Source organism: Mustelus asterias, chromosome 10 (genome assembly GCF_964213995.1).
Source record: "Mustelus asterias chromosome 10, sMusAst1.hap1.1, whole genome shotgun sequence".
Taxonomy (NCBI): Eukaryota; Metazoa; Chordata; class Chondrichthyes; order Carcharhiniformes; family Triakidae; genus Mustelus; species Mustelus asterias.
The window spans coordinates 119,538,531-119,563,475 of NC_135810.1; the positions used below are offsets into that span (position 1 = coordinate 119,538,531).

At 47.9% G+C, this 24,945-nt stretch overlaps 1 protein-coding gene across 1 annotated transcript in view; it reads right to left on the minus strand.

Annotated features, from left to right (window-relative positions):
• myo7aa (myosin VIIAa) overlaps nt 1–24,945 on the minus strand; it is a 135,423-nt gene that overhangs the window by 19,585 nt on the left and 90,893 nt on the right. Inside the window, exons 31-45 of the mRNA XM_078222562.1 lie at nt 23,261–23,428; nt 22,536–22,653; nt 21,119–21,245; nt 19,718–19,887; nt 17,280–17,470; nt 15,313–15,437; nt 15,014–15,171; nt 13,953–14,106; nt 11,741–11,896; nt 10,617–10,722; nt 9,722–9,835; nt 5,579–5,666; nt 4,024–4,130; nt 3,038–3,223; nt 401–517 (exon numbers count right to left, since the gene is read on the minus strand). Coding sequence (XP_078078688.1) covers nt 401–517; nt 3,038–3,223; nt 4,024–4,130; nt 5,579–5,666; nt 9,722–9,835; nt 10,617–10,722; nt 11,741–11,896; nt 13,953–14,106; nt 15,014–15,171; nt 15,313–15,437; nt 17,280–17,470; nt 19,718–19,887; nt 21,119–21,245; nt 22,536–22,653; nt 23,261–23,428 — 2,085 coding nt within the window. The remainder of the gene's footprint in view (nt 1–400; nt 518–3,037; nt 3,224–4,023; nt 4,131–5,578; nt 5,667–9,721; nt 9,836–10,616; nt 10,723–11,740; nt 11,897–13,952; nt 14,107–15,013; nt 15,172–15,312; nt 15,438–17,279; nt 17,471–19,717; nt 19,888–21,118; nt 21,246–22,535; nt 22,654–23,260; nt 23,429–24,945) is intronic.

Sequence of the window (24,945 nt, forward strand, 5' to 3'; positions counted from 1 at the left end):
AAATGGGACAGTGTGGCTTTCAAAAAACATTCCTCCATTCAGAGTTATAGAGGTTTAGAGCATGGAAACAGGCCCTTCGGCCCAACTTGCCCATGCCGCCCTTTTTGTTTGAACCAGTAAGTTTTTAATGGAGAGCAAAGATGAGGGAATGCTGCTGTTTACCACATCTGGCACGATGGACGAGCCTGAGTGAAGGCCCAAAGGCTTCAATGGAGCAAATCCATTCAGATCACTGGGAGACAAATAATCTGGAGTGTGAATACAACAGGTGAATGCTGGGAGAGTTCTCCAGCGCAAGGTAGTTGCAAAATCTTTTCTTCTTTATGTGGTCAGATTTTGCAAGTGCCGACCTTTCCAGGAATGGGATAGAAATACAGAGAGAGAGAGAAATGTTTCTTACCTTGACCTCAAAAAAGGCTGATCCGAATGTCGGCCATTTGTAGATAATCTTCAGAAAGGATAACTTCGCTTCTTCCCTCGACTTTCCTGCCTGCTTGTTGTAAAAAGCCACAATGGACTTTTTTTTAAAAACAAGGAACAAAATTGGAAACGTTACACTCAGATCTTCAAGGGAACAGCAGGATAGAATATTACACAACAATCATAGAATCCGTACAGTGCAGAAGGAGGCCATTTGGCCCATCGAGTCTGCACCAACCACAATCCCACCCAGGCCCTATCTCTGTAGCCCCATGTATTTACCCTGCTAATCCCCCTGACACTAAGTGGCAATTTATCATGGCCAATCCACCTAACCTGCACATCTTTGGACTATGGGAGTAAACCAGAGCACCAGAGGAAACCCACGTAGACACGGGGAGAATGTGCAAACTCCACACAGTCAGTGACCCAAGCTGGGAATCGAACCCGGGTCCCTGGTGCTGTGAGACAGCAGTGCTAACCACTGTGCCACCGTGCAGCCCATGATGATTTGGAAAGGAGACCCTTTGGCCTGTTTGATTCAGCAAGTCTCACATCTATCCAATAACGCTCTCCACTGCCGACTGCCTTGATTAAACGCAAGTCCTTAACATTTGTCTTAAAGGCAGTGGCTGTTGACAAGTACGCGATCCAATCCTAAATGCAAGTTCAAGTCACGGCAACACAGGACCAAAACAAACAACTTTCTGACCAGCAACTCTTGTTCAGATTCAAGGCTTTGTGGGTTCAAGTCCAACTCCAGAGGCTGGAGCAGAAAATCCGGCCTAGTCTTCCCTGTGGAGTACTGAAGGAGTGCTGCACTGCCAGAGGCAAATCTGTAACATTCTTGTGAAAGTATTATTGCCTGGAAATTATAGGCCGGTGAGCTTGACGTCCGTGGTAGGGAAGTTGTTGGAGAGGATTCTTAGAGACAGGATGTATGCGCATTTAGAACGGAACAATCTCATTAGTGACAGACAGCATGGTTTTGTAAGAGGGAGGTCGTGCCTTACAAATTTGGTGGAGTTTTTTGAGGAAGTGACAAAAACGATTGATGAAGGAAGGGCCGTGGATGTCGTCTATATGGATTTCAGTAAGGCATTTGACAAAGTCCCACATGGCAGGTTGGTTAAGAAGGTTAAGGCTCATGGGATACAAGGAGAAGTGGCTAGATGGGTGGAGAACTGGCTTGGCCATAGGAGACAGAGGGTAGTGGTCGAAGGGTCTTTTTCCGGCTGGAGGTCTGTGACCAGTGGTGTTCCGCAGGGCTCTGTACTGGGACCTCTGCTATTTGTGATATATATATATATATAAATGATTTGGAAGAAGGTGTAACTGGTGTAATCAGCAAGTTTGCGGATGACACGAAGATGGCTGGACTTGCGGATAGCGAAGAGCATTGTCGGGCAATACAGCAGGATATAGATAGGCTGGAAAATTGGACGGAGAGATGGCAGATGGAGTTTAATCCGGATAAATGCGAAGTGATGCATTTTGGAAGAAATAATGTAGGGAGGAGTTATACAATAAATGGCAGAGTCATCAGGAGTATAGAAACACAGAGGGACCTAGGTGTGCAAGTCCACAAATCCTTGAAGGTGGCAACACAGGTGGAGAAGGTGGTGAAGAAGGCATATGGTATGCTTGTCTTTATAGGACGGGGTATAGAGTATAAAAGCTGGAGTCTGATGATGCAGCTGTATAGAACGCTGGTTAGGCCACATTTGGAGTACTGTGTCCAGTTCTGGTCACCGCACTACCAGAAGGACGTGGAGGCGTTAGAGAGAGTGCAGAGAAGGTTTACCAGGATGTTGCCTGGTATGGAGGGTCTTAGCTGAGGAGAGATTGGGTAAACTGGGGTTGTTCTCCCTAGAAAGACGGAGAATGAGGGGAGATCTAATAGAGGTGTACAAGATTATGAAGGGGATAGATAGGGTGAACGGTGGGAAGCTTTTTCCCAGATCAGAAGTGACGTTCACGAGGGGTCACGGGCTCAAGGTGAGAGGAGCGAAGTATAACTCAGATATTAGAGGGATGTTTTTTACACAGAGGGTGGTGGAGGCCTGGAATGCGCTGCCAAGTAGGGTGGTGGAGGCAGGCACGCTGACATCGTTTAAGACTTACCTGGATAGTCACATGAGCAGCCTGGGAATGGAGGGATACAAACGATTGGTCTAGTTGGACCAAGGAGCGGCACAGGCTTGGAGGGCCGAAGGGCCTGTTTCCTGTGCTGTACTGTTCTTTGCCTCATTAATATTTTAACAGCAAATTAATCCTGCACTGTAGTGATTCTACGAATCTTCTAAATTCCAATGAGTAGAGTCCCAACTTATTTAACCTTTCCTCATAAGACAATCCCTCCATACCGGGGACCATCCCAGTGAACCTTCTCTGAACTGCCAATGAAATAATATCTTTCCGTAAATAAGGGGACCACAACTGCTCACAGTCGTCCAGATGTGGTCTCACCAGTTGACTCTGACACATCCTCCAAAGTCACCCAGCACGCCACTCAAACAGAACGGGGCCATCAGCACCACCTTCACCGGGCACCTGTGCAGTGAGCGACTCCCATATTCTCAAAACGGAAATTTCATTTTTCCCAAATATGTCCTACCCGCTTCCAGTCGTCGGGCGAGATGTGTCGGATTAAGTCGTGCGGCACCAGCTCCTTCAGCATCTTGGGAATGTTTGGGAACTGGGACTTATCGTCTTCGAACTTCACCCTGTAAATGAGGGCAGCCAATTGCAGCACCTCGTCACGGGAACACTTGTGGTAACCGCGCAGGTATTTTGGCAGCTCCTGTAACAAGAGAAACACAAATCTCAGACCGCGGGGACCTTTCGGCTGTAATAATGCAGCAGTGGTGGGCTTTCTTCACTCGATTCCCGTAATAAAACGATGCGGCTCAAAAGGAACAAAGGCTTGATTGCCAACAAATAAATAATAATTGACACAGACCGTTCAGACTGAGTCAACGATGCGACTGAACAACTCTCCTCCCAGACTCCAACTGCTGTACCTTCTCGACCCCCCCCCCCCCCCCGATTGGCTCAGCTTCCAGTTATCACAGAGAGCTGGGCGGCACTGCTGCCTCACAGCGCCAGAGACCCGGGTTCGATTCCCGGCTTGGGTCACTATCTGTGTGGAGCTTGCACTTTCTCTCTGTGCCTGTGTGGGTTTCCTCCGGGTGCTCCGGTTTCCTCCCACAGTCCGAAAGACGTGCTGGTTAGGTGCATTGGCCAGGCTAAATTCTCCCTCAGTGTACCTGAACAGGCGCTGGAGTGTGGCGACTAGAGGATTTTCACAGTAACTTCATTGCAGTGTTAATGTAAGCTGACTTGTGACACTAATAAATAAGTTTCTTTTACACAGATGGTGGTAAGTGCCTGGAATGCGCTGCCAGAGAAAGTGGTAGAAGCAGATACAATAGCAACGCTTAAGAGGCATCTTGTCAGATACATGAATAGACAGGGATATGGACCATATAGAGGCAGAAGGTTTTTACTTGAGAAAGGCGTCATGTGTTGGCGGAGGCTTGGTGGGCCGAAGGGCCTATTCCTGTGCTGCACTGTTCTTTGCTCTTAGTGACACCACTATACCTGATAATAATGAAAAATGGAGTCTGCCATCTGGTCCTTTCCAGGAGCCGTGTGTGTCCACAGTTTCTTCATGAAGAAGACCTGGTAGGTTAGAGAAGGCACAACACCTAGAAAAACAAGTTCAAAAACAGACAGCTCGTTAGCTTCCAAGTTCTTTTACGAATTGACGGAGCCAACAATTGAAAAAGAAATCTTGGATTGTGAAAAGAGCTCTGATTGATGATGAAGCTACTTTAGCAGATATGGTAACGGTGAGGGAAAGCCCCAGGCGACCATAGGCTGCAGATAGGACTTCATATTAGAACCAAACTTGTGTCATTCCAGTGACACTCTGAGGAAAATGGGCCCCCGGGCACATGTCTGTATCTCTTCACACAGGAAGAGATTTCAATTTAATGGTGGCAGCTGTGGGTAACACACACCTCCGAGTCAGGAAGGTTCAAAATCCACGCTGGAGACTTTCAGCATCTGACCTCGGCTGAGATGAGGAGAGGTTGGGGAAACTTGGTTTGTTCTCACTGGAACGACGGAGGTTGAGGGCGACCTGATAGAAGTCTACAAGATTATGAGGGGCATGGACAGAACAGATAGTCAGTAGCTTTTTCCCTGGGTGGAAGAGTCAATAACTAGGGGGCATAGGTTTAAGGTGCAAGGGGAAGGTTTAAAGGAGATGTACGAGGCAAGGTTTTTACACGGAGGGTGGTGGGTGCCTGGAACTCGCTGCCGGGGGAGATAGTGGAAGCAGATACATGTGACTTTTAAGGGGCGTCTTGACAAATACATGAATCGCATGGAAATAGAGGGATATGGTCCCCGGAAGGGTAGGGGGGTTTTAGTTCAGATGGGCATGGTTGATGTAGGCTTGGAAGGCCAAAGGGCCTGTTCCTGAGCTGTTATTTTCTTTGTTCTTTTGAGACTGCAGTACAGTACCGAGGGAGTGCCACACTGCTGGAGGTGCTGCCTTTTAGAACGTGGTCTCGTTTGCCCTCTAATAAGTTTTCCACTGCACGCACTATTTTGAAGATGAGATCATAAACTCTCCCTCAACCAATGATCTGGCCATCACATCCCCTGATTCTGGAACTTTCCTGGGCATGAATGGCTTACATTACAACAGTGGCCGTACCTCAAAAGTAAAGCACTGTGGGAGGGGTTAGGAAAGGTTCAGTGCAAATTCAAGCTCTCTTTCCTGGGTGTTTGCTGTGTGGTTCAGCTTGGAAAGTCCATTCGCCACCCTCGCCATGAAGCCTCATCTACAAATTGGGGGAAATCACTGGGAAACATCACCTCTGGGTGACTTTCCAACTATCAAGCTCAACAGCCAGAAAACTATGAGGAGACTAACGTTCCCAACAAGCCAGGAAACCACCTCCGCATTCTCCCATCTCCCCACATGCCACACCGCCCACCACCCCCCCCCCCCTCCAACCGAGCACCAAGGGAGAAACAACCATCAAAACGCCACACAGGAATGTCAGAAAGAAAATTCACACAGCCAGGAGAGGTTTGCCCGCTAAAGTAAACTTAAATAAACAAATTCCGCTAAGATCTTTACCGTCTTTCACTGGCCGAGCTTTCTTGATCCAGTCAGTGAGGTGTCGCACAAAATCAAAGAAGAAATCTCCTTCTGGAACACTGATAACCTGAGAACCAACAAGATCAGCGTTAATGGCCAATCCCTCAGAGGGAGCCTGAATCCAGGCCCCAACACAGTCGGAATCAACAAAATCCAGGACACCCAACAAAGGCGATTGGAGTTGGAGCCCACACTGAGATTGTGGCGATGGGCGTGGGTTCAAGATGATCTGTAACATAGCAGCAAGGTGCCACCATTTTTAGGTTCAAAGTGCTCTAGAACCATAGAATCTCTACTCTGCAGAAAGAGGCCATTGAGTCTGCACCGACTCTCTGAAAGAGCATCCCACCTAGGCACTCCCCTCCAAAAGAGAAAATGCTGGAAAATCTCAGCAGGTCTGGCAGCATCCGTAAGGAGAGAAAAGAGCTGACGTTGAGTCCAGATGACCCTTTGTCAAAGCTCAAAACTCTCCTAACCCTCTAACCCCACGCATTTACCGTGGCCAATCCACCTAACCTACGCATCTTGGGACACATCTTGGGACACAGTGGGTGGAATCTTTCAGCCACGCTCGCCCCGAAACCAGAAAACCCTGTCCGAGGTCAATGGACCTTTCCATGGTCTGCCCCTCCACAATTCCCGTGGTGGGCGGAACGGGAAAATCCACCCCTAAGGAGCAATTTAGCATGGCCATCCACCCAACCTATATATCTTTGGACACTAATGGGCACTAAGTGTGTTGGAGGCAACTGGTGTAGACACATCGGGTTGAATGACCTCATTGTGCACTGTAACAATTCTGTGATTCCCCTTTGGCTTATTATAATCTGCACCGAGGCTGCTGCAGAGAAAAATCTCGAATTTTTTGCCCCCAGAATTTTTTGCCTATGAGGGGGGGCAAGGCCCGTCAGGAGAGAGGTTAGGAAACACAACTTCACACAATAAAATGGTAGATCAACAAATAATTCTGAAGGCCCTGAGGGTCACGTAACTGGGATTTGCAGAGAGAAGGGGATTCTCTTGTCATCCTCAGTGGGATCATTGTGGAAGATCGACTATACATACAGGTCATGGCCCAGTGGTGTTATCACTCGACTATTAATCCAGAAACTCAGCTAATGTTCTGGGGGACCCAGGTTCGAATCCTACCATGGCAGATGGTGGAATTTGAATTCAGTAAAAAATATCTGGAATTAAGAATCTACTGATAACCATGAAACCATTGTCGAAAAAACCCACCTGGTTCACTAATGTCCTTTAGGGAAGGAAATCTGCCATCCTTACCTGGTCTGGCCTACATGTGACTCCAGAGCCATAATGTGGTTGACTCTGAACTGCCCCCTGAAATGGCCGAGTGAGACACTCAGTTGTATCAATCGCAAGGAGGCAGCTCATCACCACCTTCTCGAGGGCAACTAGGGATGGGCAATAAATGCTGCCCATTCAGTGATGCCCATGTCCCACAAAAGAATAATAAAAAAATACAGCGGAGTGTCAAGGCCCTGCAATACTTTACAGATATTCGCAGCCCCGTCTGAACACTGTCTTGCCCTCACAGAAAGCTGGCTACCAGCCACGGCTTGGGTATCGCAAACTGCAGAGCAGCGCCAAATGAAAAGACAAGAAATAAAAAAAGTTCAAAGTACAAGCTCAAAAATATCATGCAACATTAACCTCAAACTGATGCATTGAGACAAAGTGGATGAGCAGGTTTGAACTCGCTGACATTAGCAGTTAGTCTGACTAGTATGACAGGAACTGGATGGGCTGAATGGTCTCCTGTGCTGTAATTTCTTAAATGGCAAGGACTTCACTCTTGCTTCAGGTTAAAGGTCTTAAATCCTCTCCCTTCAACCATGCCTTCCAGCCCATATTAAACCCTTTCCATCTTTATCAACAATGCAGCATCCTCCTTTTAAAGCAGTGTTTGACTATAAATATGTCTGACCCCTATTTTAGGCCAGTTACCCTGAAAGATGTCCACATCCCGGGATCCAGCCACAAGAGCAGATCAGAGGCTGGGAATTCTGTGACAAGTAACTCACCTCCTGACTCTCCAAAGCCTGTCCATCACAAGATGCAAGTCAGGAGTGTGATGGGATACCCCCCACTTGCCTGGATGAACATAGAACATAGAACATAGAACAGTACAGCACAGAACAGGCCCTTCGGCCCACGATGTTGTGCCGACCTTCATCTGAAACCAAGATCAAGCTATCCCACTCCCTATCATCCTGGTGTGCTCCATGTGCCTATCCAATAACCGCTTAAATGTTCCTAAAGTGTCTGACTCCACTATCACTGCAGGCAGTCCATTCCACACCCCAACCACTCTCTGCGTGAAGAACCTACCTCTGATATCCTTCCTATATCTCCCACCATGAACCCTATAGTTATGCCCCCTTGTAATAGCTCCATCCACCCGAGGAAATAGTCTTTGAACGTTCACTCGATCTATCCCCTTCATCATTTTATAAACCTCTATTAAGTCTCCCCTCAATCTCCTCCGCTCCAGAGAGAACAGCCCCAGCTCCCTCAACCTTTCCTCATAAGACCGACACTCCAAACCAGGCAGCATCCTGGTAAATCTCCTCTGCACTCTCTCCAGCGCTTCCACATCCTTCTTATAGTGAGGTGACCAGAACTGCACGCAATATTCCAAATGCGGTCTCACCAAGGTCCTGTACAGTTGCAGCATAACCCCACGGCTCTTAAACTCCAACCCCCTGTTAATAAAAGCTAACACACTATATGCCTTCTTCACAGTTCTATCCACTTGAGTGGCAACCTTTAGAGATCTGTGGATATGGACCCCAAGATCTCTCTGTTCCTCCACAGTCTTCAGAACCCTACCTTTGACCCTGTAATCCACATTTAAATTTGTCCTACCAAAATGAATCACCTCACATTTATCAGGGTTAAACTCCATTTGCCATTTTTCAGCCCAGCTTTGCATCCTATCTATGTCTCTTTGCAGCCTACAACAGCCCTCCACCTCATCCACTACTCCACCAATCTTGGTGTCATCAGCAAATTTACTGATCCACCCTTCAGCCCCCTCCTCTAAGTCATTAATAAAAATCACAAAGAGCAGAGGACCAAGCACCGATCCCTGCGGCACTCCGCTAGCAACCTGCCTCCAGTCCGAAAATTTTCCATCCACCACCACCCTCTGTCTTCGATCAGATAGCCAGTTACCTATCCAATCGGCCAACTTTCCCTCTATCCCACACCTCCTTACTTTCATCATAAGCCGACCATGGGGGACCTTATCAAACGCCTTACTAAAATCCATGTATATGACATCAACCGCCCTACCTTCATCAACACACCTAGTGCAGTTCTAACATCACTCAAGAAGCTCAATACCATCCATCTAGGGCAAAGCAGCCCTGCCTATTAGCACCCTCTGCATCACCTTAAATGTTCATTCCCTTCACCCCTGGCACATAGTGACAGCAGTGTGTACTGTCTACAAGATGTACTGCAGCAACTCACCAAGACTCCTTCAACAGTACCTTCCAAGCCAGTGATGTCTACTATCTAGAAGGACAAGGGCAGCAGATAAATGGGAACACCACCACCTGCAAGTTCCCCTCCAAGCCACTCACCGTCCTGACTTGGAAATATATCACTGTTCCTTCACTGGGTCAAAATCCTGTCACTCCCTCCTTAACTGGGGGAGGCGATGGCCTAGTGGTTTTATCGCTAGACTATTAATCCAGAAACTCAGCTAATGTTCTGGGCACCCAGGTTCAAATCCCTCCATGGAATTTGAATTCAATAAAATATATCTGGAATTAAGAATCTACTGATGACCATGAAACCATTGTCACAGGAAGGAAATCTGCCGTCCATACCTGGTCTGGCCTACATATGACTCCAGAGCCACAGCAATGTGGTTGACTCTCAACTGCCCTCAGGCGACTAGGGATGGGCAATAAATGCTGCAAGAAGTCTCACAACACTAGGTTAAAGTCCAACGTACAATAAATGCTGGCCAACCAGTGACACCCTTAACAGAATAAAGGAAACATTCACGGATCTAGTTCAAACTTCCAGTGCCTTCAGTTATTTTTTTATACAATTCACATTCTCATTGGTGTCCAAGAAACTCGTTACCTTGTCAGAGATCTTGACAAATAAGCTGAAGCCATCGGGAGATTTTAGCAGCAGTCTGGCTGAGATATTCTGGCAGAAATCTTTTGCTTTGGTGCTGGATTCCACTTCGAATGCCTGCGGAATATAACAAGCGCGCTTAGAGCTTCCGAGTCCAGAGGCATTTTTCTGTATTGCTCACAACAAGGCAACTTTTATAGTGATCTCAAACTGACACCAAGTATTGTGAACAGTTTTGGTCTCCATATTATAAAGAAATAGGATATACTGATAGTGGGGAAATGCACAGGGAAAGGGAGAAAACAGCATCGAGATGTTATACTCATCAGCAAAGACTCAATGAGCTACAGTGGCACGGTGGCACAGTGGTTAGCACTGCTGCCTCACAGTGCCAGGAACCCAGGTTCAATTCTGGCTTTGGTCACTGTCTGTGTGGAGTTGTACATTCTCCCCGTGTCTGCGTGGGTTTCCTCTGGGTGGTCCGGTTTCCTCCCGCAGTCCATAGATGTGCGGGTTAAGTGGAATTGGCCATGCTAAATTGACCCTAGTGTCGGGGGATTAGTAGGGTAAATGTGTGGGATTATGGGGATAGGACCTGGATGGAATTGTGAGCTTGAACCCAAGACAGAGACAGAGCCACAGATACAGCAAACATGAGAGAGAAACTTGAAGCTATGCCTTCATATTGGATAGACTGATCAGCTATGAACAGAGTTGCTTCAGTATATTCCTGCTATCAGATGTCTTGTGCTTACTCTAAGTTTGCCACATGAGCCAGACAAGTGAGGAGATTGAAGAGCTGATTCAACACAATGCTTCGTCTTGTAATCCATACTGATATTACCCTACAGTCAGCTATTCCACACATTCCAATCCTATTGCTGCTCCCGTCACTTACCTCGTCTGTGTCATCGGGGAAGTAGACTTTGTGGAATATCTGAGTGGTTTTATGCTGAATAGCCTCCACTTCTACCAGGTGAGGCGGGTACTTTCGGGAGCCGTTCCTGCACATGACCAATGTAAGGAGAGATGGAACAACTCTGTAAATCTCACTAATAAACAAGGCTCGCAGATTTCTATAGCGCCTCTCATGACCAGAGGGTATACTCAACACTTTACAACCAATGAAGTACTTCTGCAGTGTCGTCACTGTTGTAATGTAAGAAAATGCAACAGTGAATTGGTGTACAGCAAGATCCCACAAAGAGCAATGAGATAAGGGAGAGACTAACCATTTTTAGCAGTGTTGATTGAGGGATAAACTACTGCTCTTCTTTGTCACAGCTCCGTGAGGTTTTTTACATTTACCTCGTCCCATTCGAGTCAGACAAGAAGGTTGCACCCTCGGTACAGTCTGATCTCAGTGACGAGTTTTGAGGTTTCAGACAGTTGAGGCAAAGTAAAGGGGGGCTTTGGGGTGGGGCGGGGAGGTGCCCCAAGATCAGTAGGTATCCGAATTTCTCTGCTGACTTGTTAGGGCAGCATTTCATTGCTACCCAAACTGACCCCACATCGGGCAATGGATTCCTTTGGGTAGCTCACACTGTCTTTTACCAATTAAGACACGGACTCCACAGCGAGTGTCTGTGCACAGTGATGGATTTCTCACAGGGGGGAAAAGAGCTGTTATGTCTGGTGGTTCCCAGAAGTTTGAAATAATCACATTAGACTCATTCACTTGAGCTTTATTCTTACAGATCTCCACGGGGCTGGTGGAGTGATAGACTATTCTTTGGTGCCCATACTGTTGTTGCTACAGTGAACGATGGTGGCTTGCTGGATATAAATGTATACGTGTGCATAACAAGACCAACTCTTTCAAATAATATAAACTAACAAAACTGGGGAGCAGGAAAAGAGAAGACTGGAGGAGGGGGAGGCTGGAGGAGAAAGAGGAGAAGGTTGGAGGAGGAAGAGGCAGAGAATGGAGGAGGAAGTGAAGAGAAGAGGACAGGACATACTTTATGCAACCAAATACCGAAGGAGAGTTTCTGGGATAACGACGGGAAGGGTTATCCTTACCGGAGTGCTTTCTGGAGTCGATGCATGCAGTCTGGAGATAGCACGTGGCTTTTCCTCGACTGTAGGAATCGCTGCACATGAGGCAAGAGTGCGTTGCTGGGAGGAAAGAGTCCTGTACACAACCAGAGCAGCTCCCAGCCCTTTTCCTCACTGTACCTATCAGGAAACATAATGGAGTTGTTGGTAAGTCAGGAGTCCCGGTTAACTGGGTTGGTCAGAGCCAGCCTGTGGCAGGAAAGGGGTGGCAGGCGGTTCATGGCAGGCAGTAGCTGACCGGATCACGAGGCACTTACAACTGACTGAAACAACCATCCAATGGTACCAGAGGAGAAGGGAATACCCTCTGCTTGCAACTCAAGAGGTAAAGGGAATAATTTTAACTCCAAAATTTGGATGGGAATTCAAAAATTTCAAACTCAAGAAACTAAACCCATCGAGGGAAGTCTCGCCCCGAGCTAATTAACACCCAGCTGGGTGTAAAATAGCGGCAGCTATTGCCCGTGTTTGGCCATACCCCTCGATACCCACCTTACCCATGACTAATACCTCTACAATTCCCACACCTGTAGCTTTCCTGAGCCGATGGTGATAAGCATGAGCTTGTGGAGATTTGAGTGCTGGTATTTGCTCCAGACCAATTACTGATATCGAATCTGTTAAATTCCCCCTCGTGCTTCATTTTAAGGGTAGTATACAGGTACAAAGTACTCATTTCATTACAGAACAGCACCAATCTGGCATTGCCTGTTGACTGCAGAGTCACCCAATTCAGTCTATAAAAACAGCATCATCGCTTAAAGCCATTCCCTTACGCTTAATACGTTTCTAAGGAAGCACGATCAGGACATTTGGAAAGTCAAAACGCTGTCCAGAGTCAGCATGGTTTTATGAAGGGCAAATCATGTTTGACTAATTTGCTGGAGTTCTTTGAGGATGTAACAAGCAAAGTGGATAATGGGGGTCCTGTAGATATATATATCTGAACTTCCGGAAGCCGTTTGATAAGGTGCCCAACAAAAGGTTAATGCACAAGGTTAGATCACATGGGATTAGCGTAATTTATTAGTTTGGATAGGCGATTGGCTGATGGACAGAAGATAGAGTTGGGATAAATGTTTTTTTTCTGGATAGCGAGAAGTAACTAATGGGGAGCCACAGGGTTCAGTCCTTGGGCCCCAGCGATTTACAATCTATATTAACGACTTGGATGCAGGGATAGAAGGCTCGACAGCCAAATTTGCAGATGACACAAAAATAGGCGGGACAGTAAGTTGCAATGAGGAAATAAGAACCTTTCAAATGGATATTGATAGGATAGGAGAGTGGGCCAAAATGTGGCAGATGGAGTTTAACGTGGATAAGTGCGAGGTCATGCATTTTGGTCGGAAAAATGGGAAGGCGACTTATTATCTAAATGGGGAGAGACTTTGGGGTGCTCCGTTGCAGAGGGACCTGGGTGTCCTTGTTCATGAGTCACAGAAAACTAGTGTGCGGGTACAGCAGATAATAAAGAAAGCAAATGGAATGTTGGCATTTACAGCTAAAGGAATAGAATATAAAGGTAAGGAAGTGTTGTTGCAACTATACAAGGCATTGGTGAGGCCGCACCTGGAGAATTGTGCACAGTTTTAGTCCCAGTATTAGAGGAAAGATGTAGTGGGATTGGAGGCAGTTCAGAGGAGGTTCACTAGATTGATTCCAGAGATGAGGGGTTTGTCGTATGAAGAGAGATTGAACAGTTTAGGCCGACACTCTCTGGAATTTAGAAGAATGAGGGGAGATCAAATTGAGGTATACCGGATGATAAAAGGTTTGGATAAAGTAGATGTGGAGTGGATGCTTCCTCTTGTGGGGCATTCTAGGACGAGAGGTCTTAGGATAAGGGGTAGCAAATTTAAAACAGAGTCGAGGAGAAACTACTTCTCCCAAAGGGTTGTGAATCTGTGGAATTCGCTACCCCAAAGTGCACTGGATGCTGGGACAGTGAGTAAATTTGAGGAGTTAGACAGATTTTTAATTGGTAATGGGTTGAAGGGTTATGGGGAGAAGGCAGGAAAATGGGGGTGAGGAGCATATCAGCCATGATCGAATGGCGGAGCGGACGCGATGGGCCAAATGGCCTAATTCTGCTCCTATATCTTATGAACTTATAATTTATTATGGGTCTAGATATTATTTCCAACTCCAGACAATTCCATAAAGCGCGACTTACTTCACGTGGTTATCGGTGAGCTGCTTGAGGACTTGGCAGTAAATCTCATCCTTCATCAGCTCCCCCTTCAAGGCACCTTCGAATATCTGGTCGGTCAGTTCATTTACCGAGCGCATTCTCTTGGAGGGATAGTCACCCATGTACTTCATGACCGGTGCTGGCCCAGAGTCAAGGACTTGCATTTACCTGGCACCTTTCACAGCCTCCGCATGTCCCAAAATGTTCAACAACCAATCAAGCTCCTCTGAAGAAGTGAAGCCACCGCGGTAATGTGGGAAATGCAGCAACCAATTTGTACACAGCAAGATCCCACAAACAGCGACCTGACAATGACTAGGTATTCAACTTTGGTGATGTGGGCTAAATATTGTCCAGGACACCAAGTAGAACTCTCCTACTCTTCATAGAAATAGTGCCATGTGGACTTCCTCACCTGTCGAGGGGGCAAGCAGGGCCTTGGGACTGAGGCGAGGAGAAATTTCTTTTTCAAAGTTTATTAGTCACAAGTAGGCTTACATTAACACTGCAATGAAGTCAGTGTGAAAGTCACCTAGTCGCCGCACTCCGGCACCTATTCGGTACACTCGGAGAATTTAGCACGGCCAATGCACCTAACCAACACGTCTTTCAGACTGTGGGAGGAAACCGGAGCACCCGGAGGAAACCCACGCAGACACGGGGAGAACGTGCAAACTCCGCACAGACAGTGGCTCAAGGCTGGAATTGAACCCGGGTCCCTGGTGCTGTGAGGCAGCAGTGCTAACCACTGTGCCACCGTGTCACCCTATAAAAGCATGGTGGCCAGAATGGCACACAATGAACAAACTCAGTTGACCACTGACCCTACAAGTACATTCCTATTCAATGGGAATGTGAGATTACAATCACATCCCAGCCATGATCTTATGGAATGGCAGAGCAGGCTCGAGGGGCCGAGTGGCCTATCCTGCTCCTAATTTGTAAGCTCAGGTGATGACCATTTAGTGTTACTGGGTCAGTATTTGTGAAGCAGATCAGTTTCTGCCACTGAAACACCCTCCCCAGGAAGCATTAAAGGATATCGATGAAGACGAGGCAGGATTCTTGGGACAGTTCCTCATTGTTCAACAGCTTCTTCAGTAGGGGCTGTTTAATTGGCTCCCGGGTGCAAGACCACACCTTGTCTTTCCCACGATTCTTTGTGATCATCACCCGGCTCAGAGTGTGCTTTGGAGGTGGCCTAGAGTTTAAGGAAAATAGAAAGGGAGGAAAGATTCTGAAAGTCTTGAAAATGTTACTTACTTGGAAATGTTTCAAGCAGTTTTTATGAAATTGTGCCAACTTCCTCCTCCCCTTTCTCTTGGTGCTGAAGGTAGCCTACCTGAAGTAGTCATACGAGAACTCTTCCAGCGTGTACGGTTTAACCTTCTCCTCCAACTCTGATATGGACAACTGGGACGTCTTGATGGCTTCTTGTCTCTGGCCGGGTGTCATGGTAACCAGACACTGGAAGACAAGTCCCAGAAGAATTTAATTGTTGGGATACTTGCCCTGGGGAGCAGAGAAGGTTCAAGGAAGATTGAAGGGGAGGCAATAGCCGAGTGGTATTATCGCTAGACTATTAATCCAGCTAATGTTCTGGGGACCCGGGTTCAAATCCCGCCATGGCAGCTGGTGGTATTTGAATTCAACAAAAAATATCTGGAATTAAGAATCTACTGATGACTATGAAACCATTGTCGATTGTCATTGACCTCAGGGTAGAGTTTTTTCCTGGGAAAGTTTTTATTTCTCCCTCTTGCTTAGTTCCGGTCTCCTCCATGTTCCTAACATGGACCCACAAAACTGCCACCTTCCTGCATTTAGACATCCTTTCCGGCATGTCCCTTAAGCACCGTGTGCTCATGAGAGAGGTTGTGACAGAGTGGATAACTCCTTCAAAAACGACAACAGCCCAAACCCAGAGAGAGAGAGACTCTGAAGAGTCATACGTACCTCTAAACTCTCCAGCCCAGGCAACATCGTGGTAAATCGGGAGGTGATGGCCTAGTGGTATTATCGCTAGACTATAGTCCAGAAACTCAGCTAATGTTCTGGGGACCTGGGTTCGAATCCCACCACGGCAGATGGTGGAATTCGAATTCAATAAAAAAAAAATCTGGAATTAAGAATCTACTGATGACCATGAAACCATTGTCGATTGTCGGAAAAACCCATCTGGTTCATTAATATCCTTTAGGGAAGGAAATCTGTCGTCCTTATCCGGTCTGGCCTACATGTGACTCCAGAGCTACAGCAATTTGGTTGACTCTCAACTGCCCTCCAAGGGCAACCAGGGATGGGCAAGCGACACCCATATCCCACGAATGAATAAAAAGAGTGACGTTCAACACTTCAAAGAGTAATTAAGCAGAAAATATTTCTACTGGCAGGAGATTCGCTAACTTGGAAAAAAATACGTTACCACTAGCAAGGGGGCCAGAGGGAAGATGAAGCAAAATTATTTTGCACAGCAAGTTCCGGAACACAGTGCTTGAATTCTGCTCTGAAAATAGATTGCATTAGAATGGTCAAAAAGGGAATTGGATAGATACTTAAAAAATAATTTGCACAGCTGTATGGAGCTAGCAGAGGAATAGGTCAGATTGGATGGCAAAGAGCCAGCACTGACTGGATGGGCAGATTGGCCTCCTTCTGTGCTGCAAGCTTCTATGATTCAGATGGAAGGACTGAGCATAAGCTTGTTAGATCCATTCCTGATTCGTACCAGGACCACAATGAAAGTCTTGCATCTTTCATGACAATCGTTGTTCACAAAATTTTTAAATATTATTTTGAGGTGCAATCATTGAATTGCAATTGGACCCAGCATTTGCGAGCCAGGTTAGTGGAGATGGGAAGGATGAAGTGGAAATAAGGCATTCATATCTCAAATTTCTATTGCTAAGTATTAACTTGTTGGAAAATGCAAATTGGGAAACTAATGTATTCTCCATGGCAATGCCGCAACCAATCAGCACCCTTTCACATGCAGCAAAAATTGCTGCTCCCTTTGAAATTTGATATTCTTGCATCTGTCCTGGCGAGTGCAAGGTGAAAAACTTTGACAGCATGTTTCTTTTTTCAAGCAATTCTCAATAATCATTAATCAATAATCATTCAATTCAATTGCTATCTGTAGGATCTTTTCGTGTGCCTACATAAGTGAACGCATTTCAAAAATTAATTCATTTGACATGAAGGACTTGGGGATATCACGAGGACTCCACGAGGTGGTATTACATAAAGACAAGCCCAATCTTTCATCAATGCCAAAAGCCAACATGTTAAAATAACAGAACTATTTACCACAACTTCCGCTGGTGGCTTGGTGACTGTAGGTAAGACATAGACACAGTCCGTTGGGAAGTCACCCTTCAGTTTGGTCCTTTCATTCATTCCATGACCCCAGCCACAGTTCATCACCTGCTCCCCAGTGTCGTGATCCAGAAGGATCAGGTCTCCCTTCATGAAGCTCAGGAACGTCAGATCATCGCCCACTGCACATGGAAGACAGGCATTAACATTTCAGTCAGCCAGAACGGAGATCAATGTGGTATTTACTGCCACACAACAGGGAGGTTCGTAAGCATTAATGCTACTAGTCACAACACTGGGTAAAGTGAAAGGGCTGGCATGATAAATGATGATTAATAGACTTTATTTGTTAGCCAAGGGATATGGAACCATGGCGAACACATGGGCTCACCTGCAGAGTAGACTTAATCTAACGGAAGGGCTCCACAAATCACTATCATAATTTTTGGTGTCCAATTTGAAGAGTCATTGGTTGGGAGACGTGGGCATTTTGAAAGCCCAGAGATGGGCACCAAGTCGGGCGAGCCCAGGATTTCTCACTGCAGGTCAGTGTGCCCAATTGGCAGCACTGTCCAGCTTCAGAGACATCTTTAAAGGAGGTCGGGTTGGGAGCGGGATAGTTACCTGCCCAAAAGCGGCGGAGGGGACCCTCTCCCACACTGATTAGAACTTTCCAGTCGGAATGTGGTACCCCTACAGTGACTAAAATGTGGTTGGTGAGAGAAGGTGACCGCTCAGGAGTGGACTGGCAGAGGCATGCAGACCCGAGGCACTTTCAGACCCTCCAAACCACACCGCTTTTGTTAGCCCTTTTGTTAGCATCTGGAGCCCCCTCACCAGTTTTGATCAGAGGGCAAGCTTACACCCGTGCCTCAAATTGGCCAATCCAATAAAAATTGCAGTGGGTGAATCGGTCCGAGGTTGGGAACCAGAAATCATCCAGATAGAACAAAGAACAAAGAACAATACAGCACAGGAACAGGCTCTTCGGCCCTCCAAGCCCACGCCGCTCCCCGGTCCAGGATTGAATCCTGAATCCAGGATCCCCGCCCAATTTTCCAGCCTATCTACATACTAATATCCTATCCACCGAGCTGTCCCTCACAGCTAAGATGCTTTGTTCATCACAACCTATTAGCTCACCCCCACCCCCCCATTCCAGACCATGTGATCTCCAGGGAGAGGCGAAAACCCAGAGTGAAAACCCCAGGGCCAATATGGGGAAAAAAAATCTGGGAAATTCCTCTCCGACCCCCTGAGGCGATCGAAACGAGTCCAGGAGATCACACTGGCCCTGATCGGAAAATGCTTCCCAACCCTATTCATTTCCACTTCCACGAACACCATATGAATTCCCTGCCCCCGAGACAGGTTCCCATGTTAGGATCCCGATACCAAAGCCAAAATCCTCAATGCCAAAACCCTGCCCAGGTTCAGGAAGTCACTTGGTGAAGGGAGGGTAAATAGAATTTTATATTTCCCTTATTTAGTTTTGCTCTTATCCTGTACAATTCCGATTTAGTAAGTTACTGGGCTTGGAAGAGGAAAATTATTTCCCTTCTATAAAAACCCGGGCTTCAAGGTGATTCCAATCAAAAACTGTCACCTCCAGGATTGGCCTGGAGTTTCCTGGGATTGAAGATGAATCTTCAGGACACTGCTGTGTGCAACCCTGGAGAAAAATCATCGCAACATTAAAAAAGGGTTTTTTTTTGTCAATTTCTTTGACCGTTTCTCTTTCCCTGGATGTAATATTGAAAATGGGGAGAAAAGGGGCTGTGTGACTGACATCATCCAAAACGGTTAATGGGTCTTTATGCTTTCCAATTGGCGAAGGAAGGCAGTGCGGCACGAGGGTGGATGTGTTGGCTGAGGAATGGAAAGGATAGAGGTGAGCCAGTTGGCAATCCTATTCTCGGGAGGGGGTGAGGCAGAGAGAATGCACCAAGTGCTAAATGACAAGAAGGGAAAGAAGTATTTCAAAACAATCTTCATGGAATCCTTCAGTGCAAAAGGAGGCCATTCGGCCCATCGAGTCTGCACTGACCACAATCCCATCCAGGCCCTACCCCCGTAACCCCATGCATTTACTGTAGCTCATCCCCTGACGCCAAGGGGCAATTTAGCATGGCCAGTCCACCTAACCCGCACATCTTTGGAGTGTGGGATGAAACCAGAGCACCCGGAGGAAACCCACGCAGACACGGGGAGAACGTGCAGACTCCACACAGACAGTGACCCAAGCCGGGGATGGAACCCGGGTTCCTGGCGCTGAGAGGCAGCAGTGCCAACCACTGTGCTGCCCAAGGTGCCACTGTGCAAGCATTCAGGCAAGTACGAAGAGCCATTCAAGCAGCTTATAATAGCGCCCGGGCCCCTGGATTACCGACCACAGAAGCAGTGTTTAGAGTTATCCAGCTCTCACTCACCAGGGTTCGGATTGTCCTGTAGGGCAACAACAAACTTTGACCTCTTCCTCAGCCCCTCCAGGAAGGTCACCACCAGGTCACGGATATCCTCTGCGTTGTTAGAGGTGAAGGTGTACTCATCGCCTTTAATGGTGGCCAGGGTGAAGCTCTGTCCTTGCATCTTGCCTCCCCTTGGATCCAAACATGGAGAGTATTTTTAATTTTATTTTATCAGTGTCACAAGTAGGCTTACATTAGCACTGTAATGAAGTTATTGTGAAAATCCCCTAGTCGCCACACTCTGGCACCTGTTCAGGTACATGGAGGGAGAATTTAACATGGTCAATGAACCTAACCAGCGCGTCTTTCCGACTGGGAGGAAACAGGGGCAGCCGGAGGAAACCCACGCAGACACGGGGAAAACATGCAGACTGCACACATATAGCGACCCAAACCGGGAATCCACCCTGCAGTGGCACTCATTTCGGATATTTTAATTGTAATGGAAGGACCAGCGTCTAGTTCCTCACCGAAATAACCACTATTGCTTTGGCTTTGGCTGAATATTACCATAAGGGGAATGCCAGACAAGGCAAATGCTGTTCCAGACAAACACCCACTACTGCAATTGCTGTGTGGTGGGGATTCAGTTTTGCCCTTTCCGAGCCTCGGACCCTAACGCCTGTCTGAATGATGCAGCCAAACAGCAGCCAAGAGTACGGGTAGGGTTGTCCAATAGGACATTAATTAGCCCTTACAGAATCAGAGATTTCACACAATTGTTACGGTGCTGAAGGAGGCCATTCAGCCAGTGACAGCCGGCAGAATTTAAATTCTATTAATTTGGAAAGAAAAGCTTGTCACACTCATCAGGTCAGTAACAGCTATCAGAAAATATCTGATTCAGTAATATCCTTCAAGGAAGGAAATCTACCCGGTCTGGCCTACACGCGACTCCAGACCCAAAACAACGTGATTAAGAATCCCCACAGTGCGGCAGATAAAAGGTCATCTGGACTCGAAACATCAGCTCTTTTCTCTCCTTACAGATGCTGCCAGACCTGCTGAGATTTTCCAGTATTGTCTCTTTTGGGAACAGTCTATGGTCTGGAACGATGGTGATTAATTCCAAGCGAGAGATGTTAATGCCATTCTTCTTTCAGTAAAATTGGAAGCAGGAATTGAACAGTCAGTGTTGACTCCCACTGTGCACACCACTCCCACTCACCTGACGAAGGAGCAGCGCTCCGAAAGTTAGTGGCATTTGCTACCAAATAAACCTGTTGGACTTTAACCTGGTGTTTACCCCAGTCCAACGCCGGCATCTCCAAATCATTACACCATCACCTGCCAGAACTTAATATTGTGTTTCAATTCAGAATTTCTCGACTGTCTGTTTTCAGGTTCCAGCCTGGTACTTACTTGCTGCTGGTAACTGCAGTGATTTCAGGGAAGGAAAGTTCTAGAAGGACTTGCTCCTGTTCATCAACAAAGTAAACACCAGTCCAGTTGACAGCTACAATCACGTCATTCTTTGGCAGGCTTGGACCTAAAGCAACAAGGTGGAAAAAGGAAATATCACCTACCCAGCTTGATATCCGAGAGCGGGTTTTACCGTCCCGCCTGCCATGGGAATCGGAGCGGGCGAGGGGCAGACCATGGAAAGGTCCGTCGACCTTGGGCGGGATTTTTCGGTTTTGGGGCGAGCGAGGCTGGAAATTCCTGTCCCTGGGGCAGAATATATTTTGACTAAAGTGTTAACTCGGGTGGGGAAAGTGGCGTGTAGCCCGCTGCTGGCTTTTCCTGACATATTTCCTGATAAGTTGACAAAAACAATCCTTCCTACTCCTCTTAGCCCCCTGTCCTGCCGAGTGACTGTCTTATTGGATCAGGGGTGACGATAAAGAAGCCCTTATGCCAGGATTAAATTCCACCACCATAGAATCCCTACAGTGCAAAAGGAGGCCATTTGGCCCATTGGGTCTGCATGGACTCTCAAAGAGCATCTTACCCAGGCCCACCCCACTTCCTGCCCTTTCTCCGTAACCCCACACACATTTACCAAGGCTAATCCACCTAACCTGCACACCTTTGGAGTGTGGGAGGAAACTGGAGCATCCAGAGGAAACCCACAAAGACATGGGGAGAATGTGTAGACTCTGCACAGACAGTGACCTGAGGCTGGAATCGAACCCAGGTCCCTGGCGTTGTGAGGCAGCAGTGTTAACCACTGCGCCATGCCACCCTTGGCTACAATCTTCTGTGAAGAGCCCCTGTAACATGGGCCCAATTGCCATCAGCCACCAATTCTCCCCTTTCTTCCCCACATCCCCACCCCCTCCTCTCTTTTTGGTCCTTCCTGATCACAGAATCCCTACAGTGCAGAAGGACGCCATTCGACCCATCGAGTTTGAACCCACAGCAATCCCACGCCAGGCCCTATCCCCATAACTCCACATATTTACCCTGCTAATCCCCCTGACACTAAGGGACAATTTAGCATGGCCAATCCTGCATATCTTTGGAATGTGGGAGGAAACCGGAGCACCCGGAGGAAACGCACACAGACACAGGGAGAACGTGTCAACTCTGCACAGACAGTGACCCGAGGCTGGAATTGAACCCGGGCCCCAGGCGCTGTGAGGCAGCAGTGCTAACCATTGTGCCATCCATCTTCATGGTTGCCGGAGAAGTCAGCAATGTCTAGTGCTGCGGCTCTGGGTATAATGAGGCTGGCACAGGATGGATTATCTTTACCTGCCTGTATGATTGTCAAGTACATTCACATGGGGATAAACCGTGAAGTTTTAGAAAGAAGGCAAGCCACATTTCAACACACCTGAAAACTTGAAGGCCTCGTAAAATCGAGAAAAGAGCAAAGGCCACTTAAAGCGAGCAAAGTCCACCACCTCCTCCTTCACATTCTGAGGGTCAATCCTCTTCTGGGTGTACACTCCCTGAAAACATTTTTTTTTAAAAGTGGAATTTAATGTTTTGATTTTAAAGTTTATTTATTAGTGTCACAAATAGGCTTACATCAACAGTGCAATGAAGTTACCGTGAAAATCCCCTAGTCGCCACACTCCGGCGCCTGTTTGGGTACACTGAACCAGAATTTACCATGGCCAATGCACCTAACCAGCACGTCTTTCGGACTGTGGGAGGAAACCGGAGCACCTGGAGGAAACCCACACAGACACGAGGAGAACGTGTAGACTCCGCACCCAAGCTGGGAATTGAACCCGGGTCCCTGACGCTGTGAGGCAGCGGTGTTAACCACTGTGCCACCGCGAGCATTTTGAAATCAAGGCTTTGCCGGACCAGGAGCCAATACAGGTCAGCGAGCAAAGGGGTGGACAAGACTTGGTGAGAGTTAGGACATGGGCAGTGAGAGTTTCGGGTTTACAGGGAGCGGGAGGTTGTCCAGGAGAGCATTGGGGTCGTCAATGAGCAGAACCTCTCTGTCCAAGACCCAAATTGTATCTGCCCATTGGATAAAATCGACTGGCTCCTTGGGATGCAGCCTTTGTTTGTCCCGTCAGGGCCTGTGCTGTATGAACGCACCTTCTTGTGAGCGGCGATGATGTACTGGGCCCACTTCTCCACCGTTTTGGACGAGCTGATTTCTCGGTCGGGAATGTAAGACGGGATTAAGCTCATCAGTCGCTCCATGATGATCTCCGATCCGTAATCCACGTAGTACTGCTGGGAAGCTAGCTCAGCCAGATCCTCCTCCTGGTGCCGGTGGGGTGGGGAGGGGGGGGGGGGGGGGTGCAAGATAGAGGAAGTTGGTTAGAAGGAGCACTTTAGCCAAACAAGCATCGAACAATTGCCTAGTCAAACCAGACTGAGAGAATGACATTTAGTTATTTATTTAATCCTTCACAGGGGTGTGGGCACCACTGGCAAGGGGCAGCATTAGTTGCCCACGCCTTGTGTCCTTGACAAGGTGGCAGTGAGCCAACTACAAGGCCGATTGTAGATGGTGGTGAATGTGCTCCCACCGCACTGTTAGGTTCAGAGCTCCAGGTATTCAACCCCAGTGTTCGGGAATGGAGAAGGAAACATAATGGGGTAACATTTGCCCCATTAGTTTAGGGAAAAGTGACATGATGGTGCTCTCTACACAACTGCATTTCCTCTCTCCATCCTTGGAATGTGGGTGCCACTGGCAAGGCTGGTATTCATTGACCAATCCCTGGTCTCCACAACCGAATGGGTGGCTAGGCTACTTCAGAGGCCAGTAGCTTGTGGCTACCAATGACAAGATTGTCACTGGGCAATTCTCCCATCCCACTGCGCTAATTCTTTTAGCATAACGGGCCAGGAGATTCCAGTAGCCCCCGGTGCACGGGTCCCGTGCTGGACATCCCGCCCCGCTAGCGTCTCCCAGATTTCCGGTGGCGTCACATCCCTGTCGGAAATCGGCAAGGAGGCGCATAAATTATGGAAATAAGCATTTCCATCTAATTAGGCTCTCCCACCATTCCAGAGTGTTTCACTCCAGCCGGGATTACTTTAGCTCCCCACTTTCAGGGAGCGAGTGGCCCAACTCTGCTGGAGTGAAGGGGGGCAATCGGGACCCCCCAGAGGGTTGGACTGGGTGGGGTCGTGCCCCCTGGGCATTGGCAGCTTGCCAGTGCCAGCCTGTACACCCAGCACTGCTCAAGGGGCAAAGTACCCATGCTCAGGGGACACATTGGCACGGCCCATCAGGCATAGAATCATAGAAACCCTACAGTGCAGAAGGAGGCCATTCGGCCCATTGAGTCTGCACCGACCACAATCCCACCCAGGCCCTACCCCCACATGTTTACCCACTAAGCCCTCTAACCTACGCATCTCAGGATTTTAAGGGGCAATTTTTAACCTGGCCAATCAACCTAACCCGCACATCTTTGGACTGTGGGAGGAAACCGGAGCACCCGGAGGAAACCCACGCAGACACGAGGAGAATGTGCAAACTCCACACAGACAGTGACCCGAGCCGGGAATCGAACCCGGGACCCTGGAGCTGTGAAGCAGCAGTGCTAACCACTGCACTACCGTGCCGCCCCGCATGGGGCAGGGCCTGATGGGGCAGGGCCTGATGGGGCGATTGGTGGGGGTGGGGAGTCCCGTTGCCACTCTGCGTAGGAAGCGGTGGGAGAGGAAGGCCAGTGATTGAGGTTGGGCATGCATGGGAGGGTGAGGGGAGAGCGATGGGAAGGCAGAGAGCCAGTGCTGTGGTGGTCGGTCAGCGATTGGGA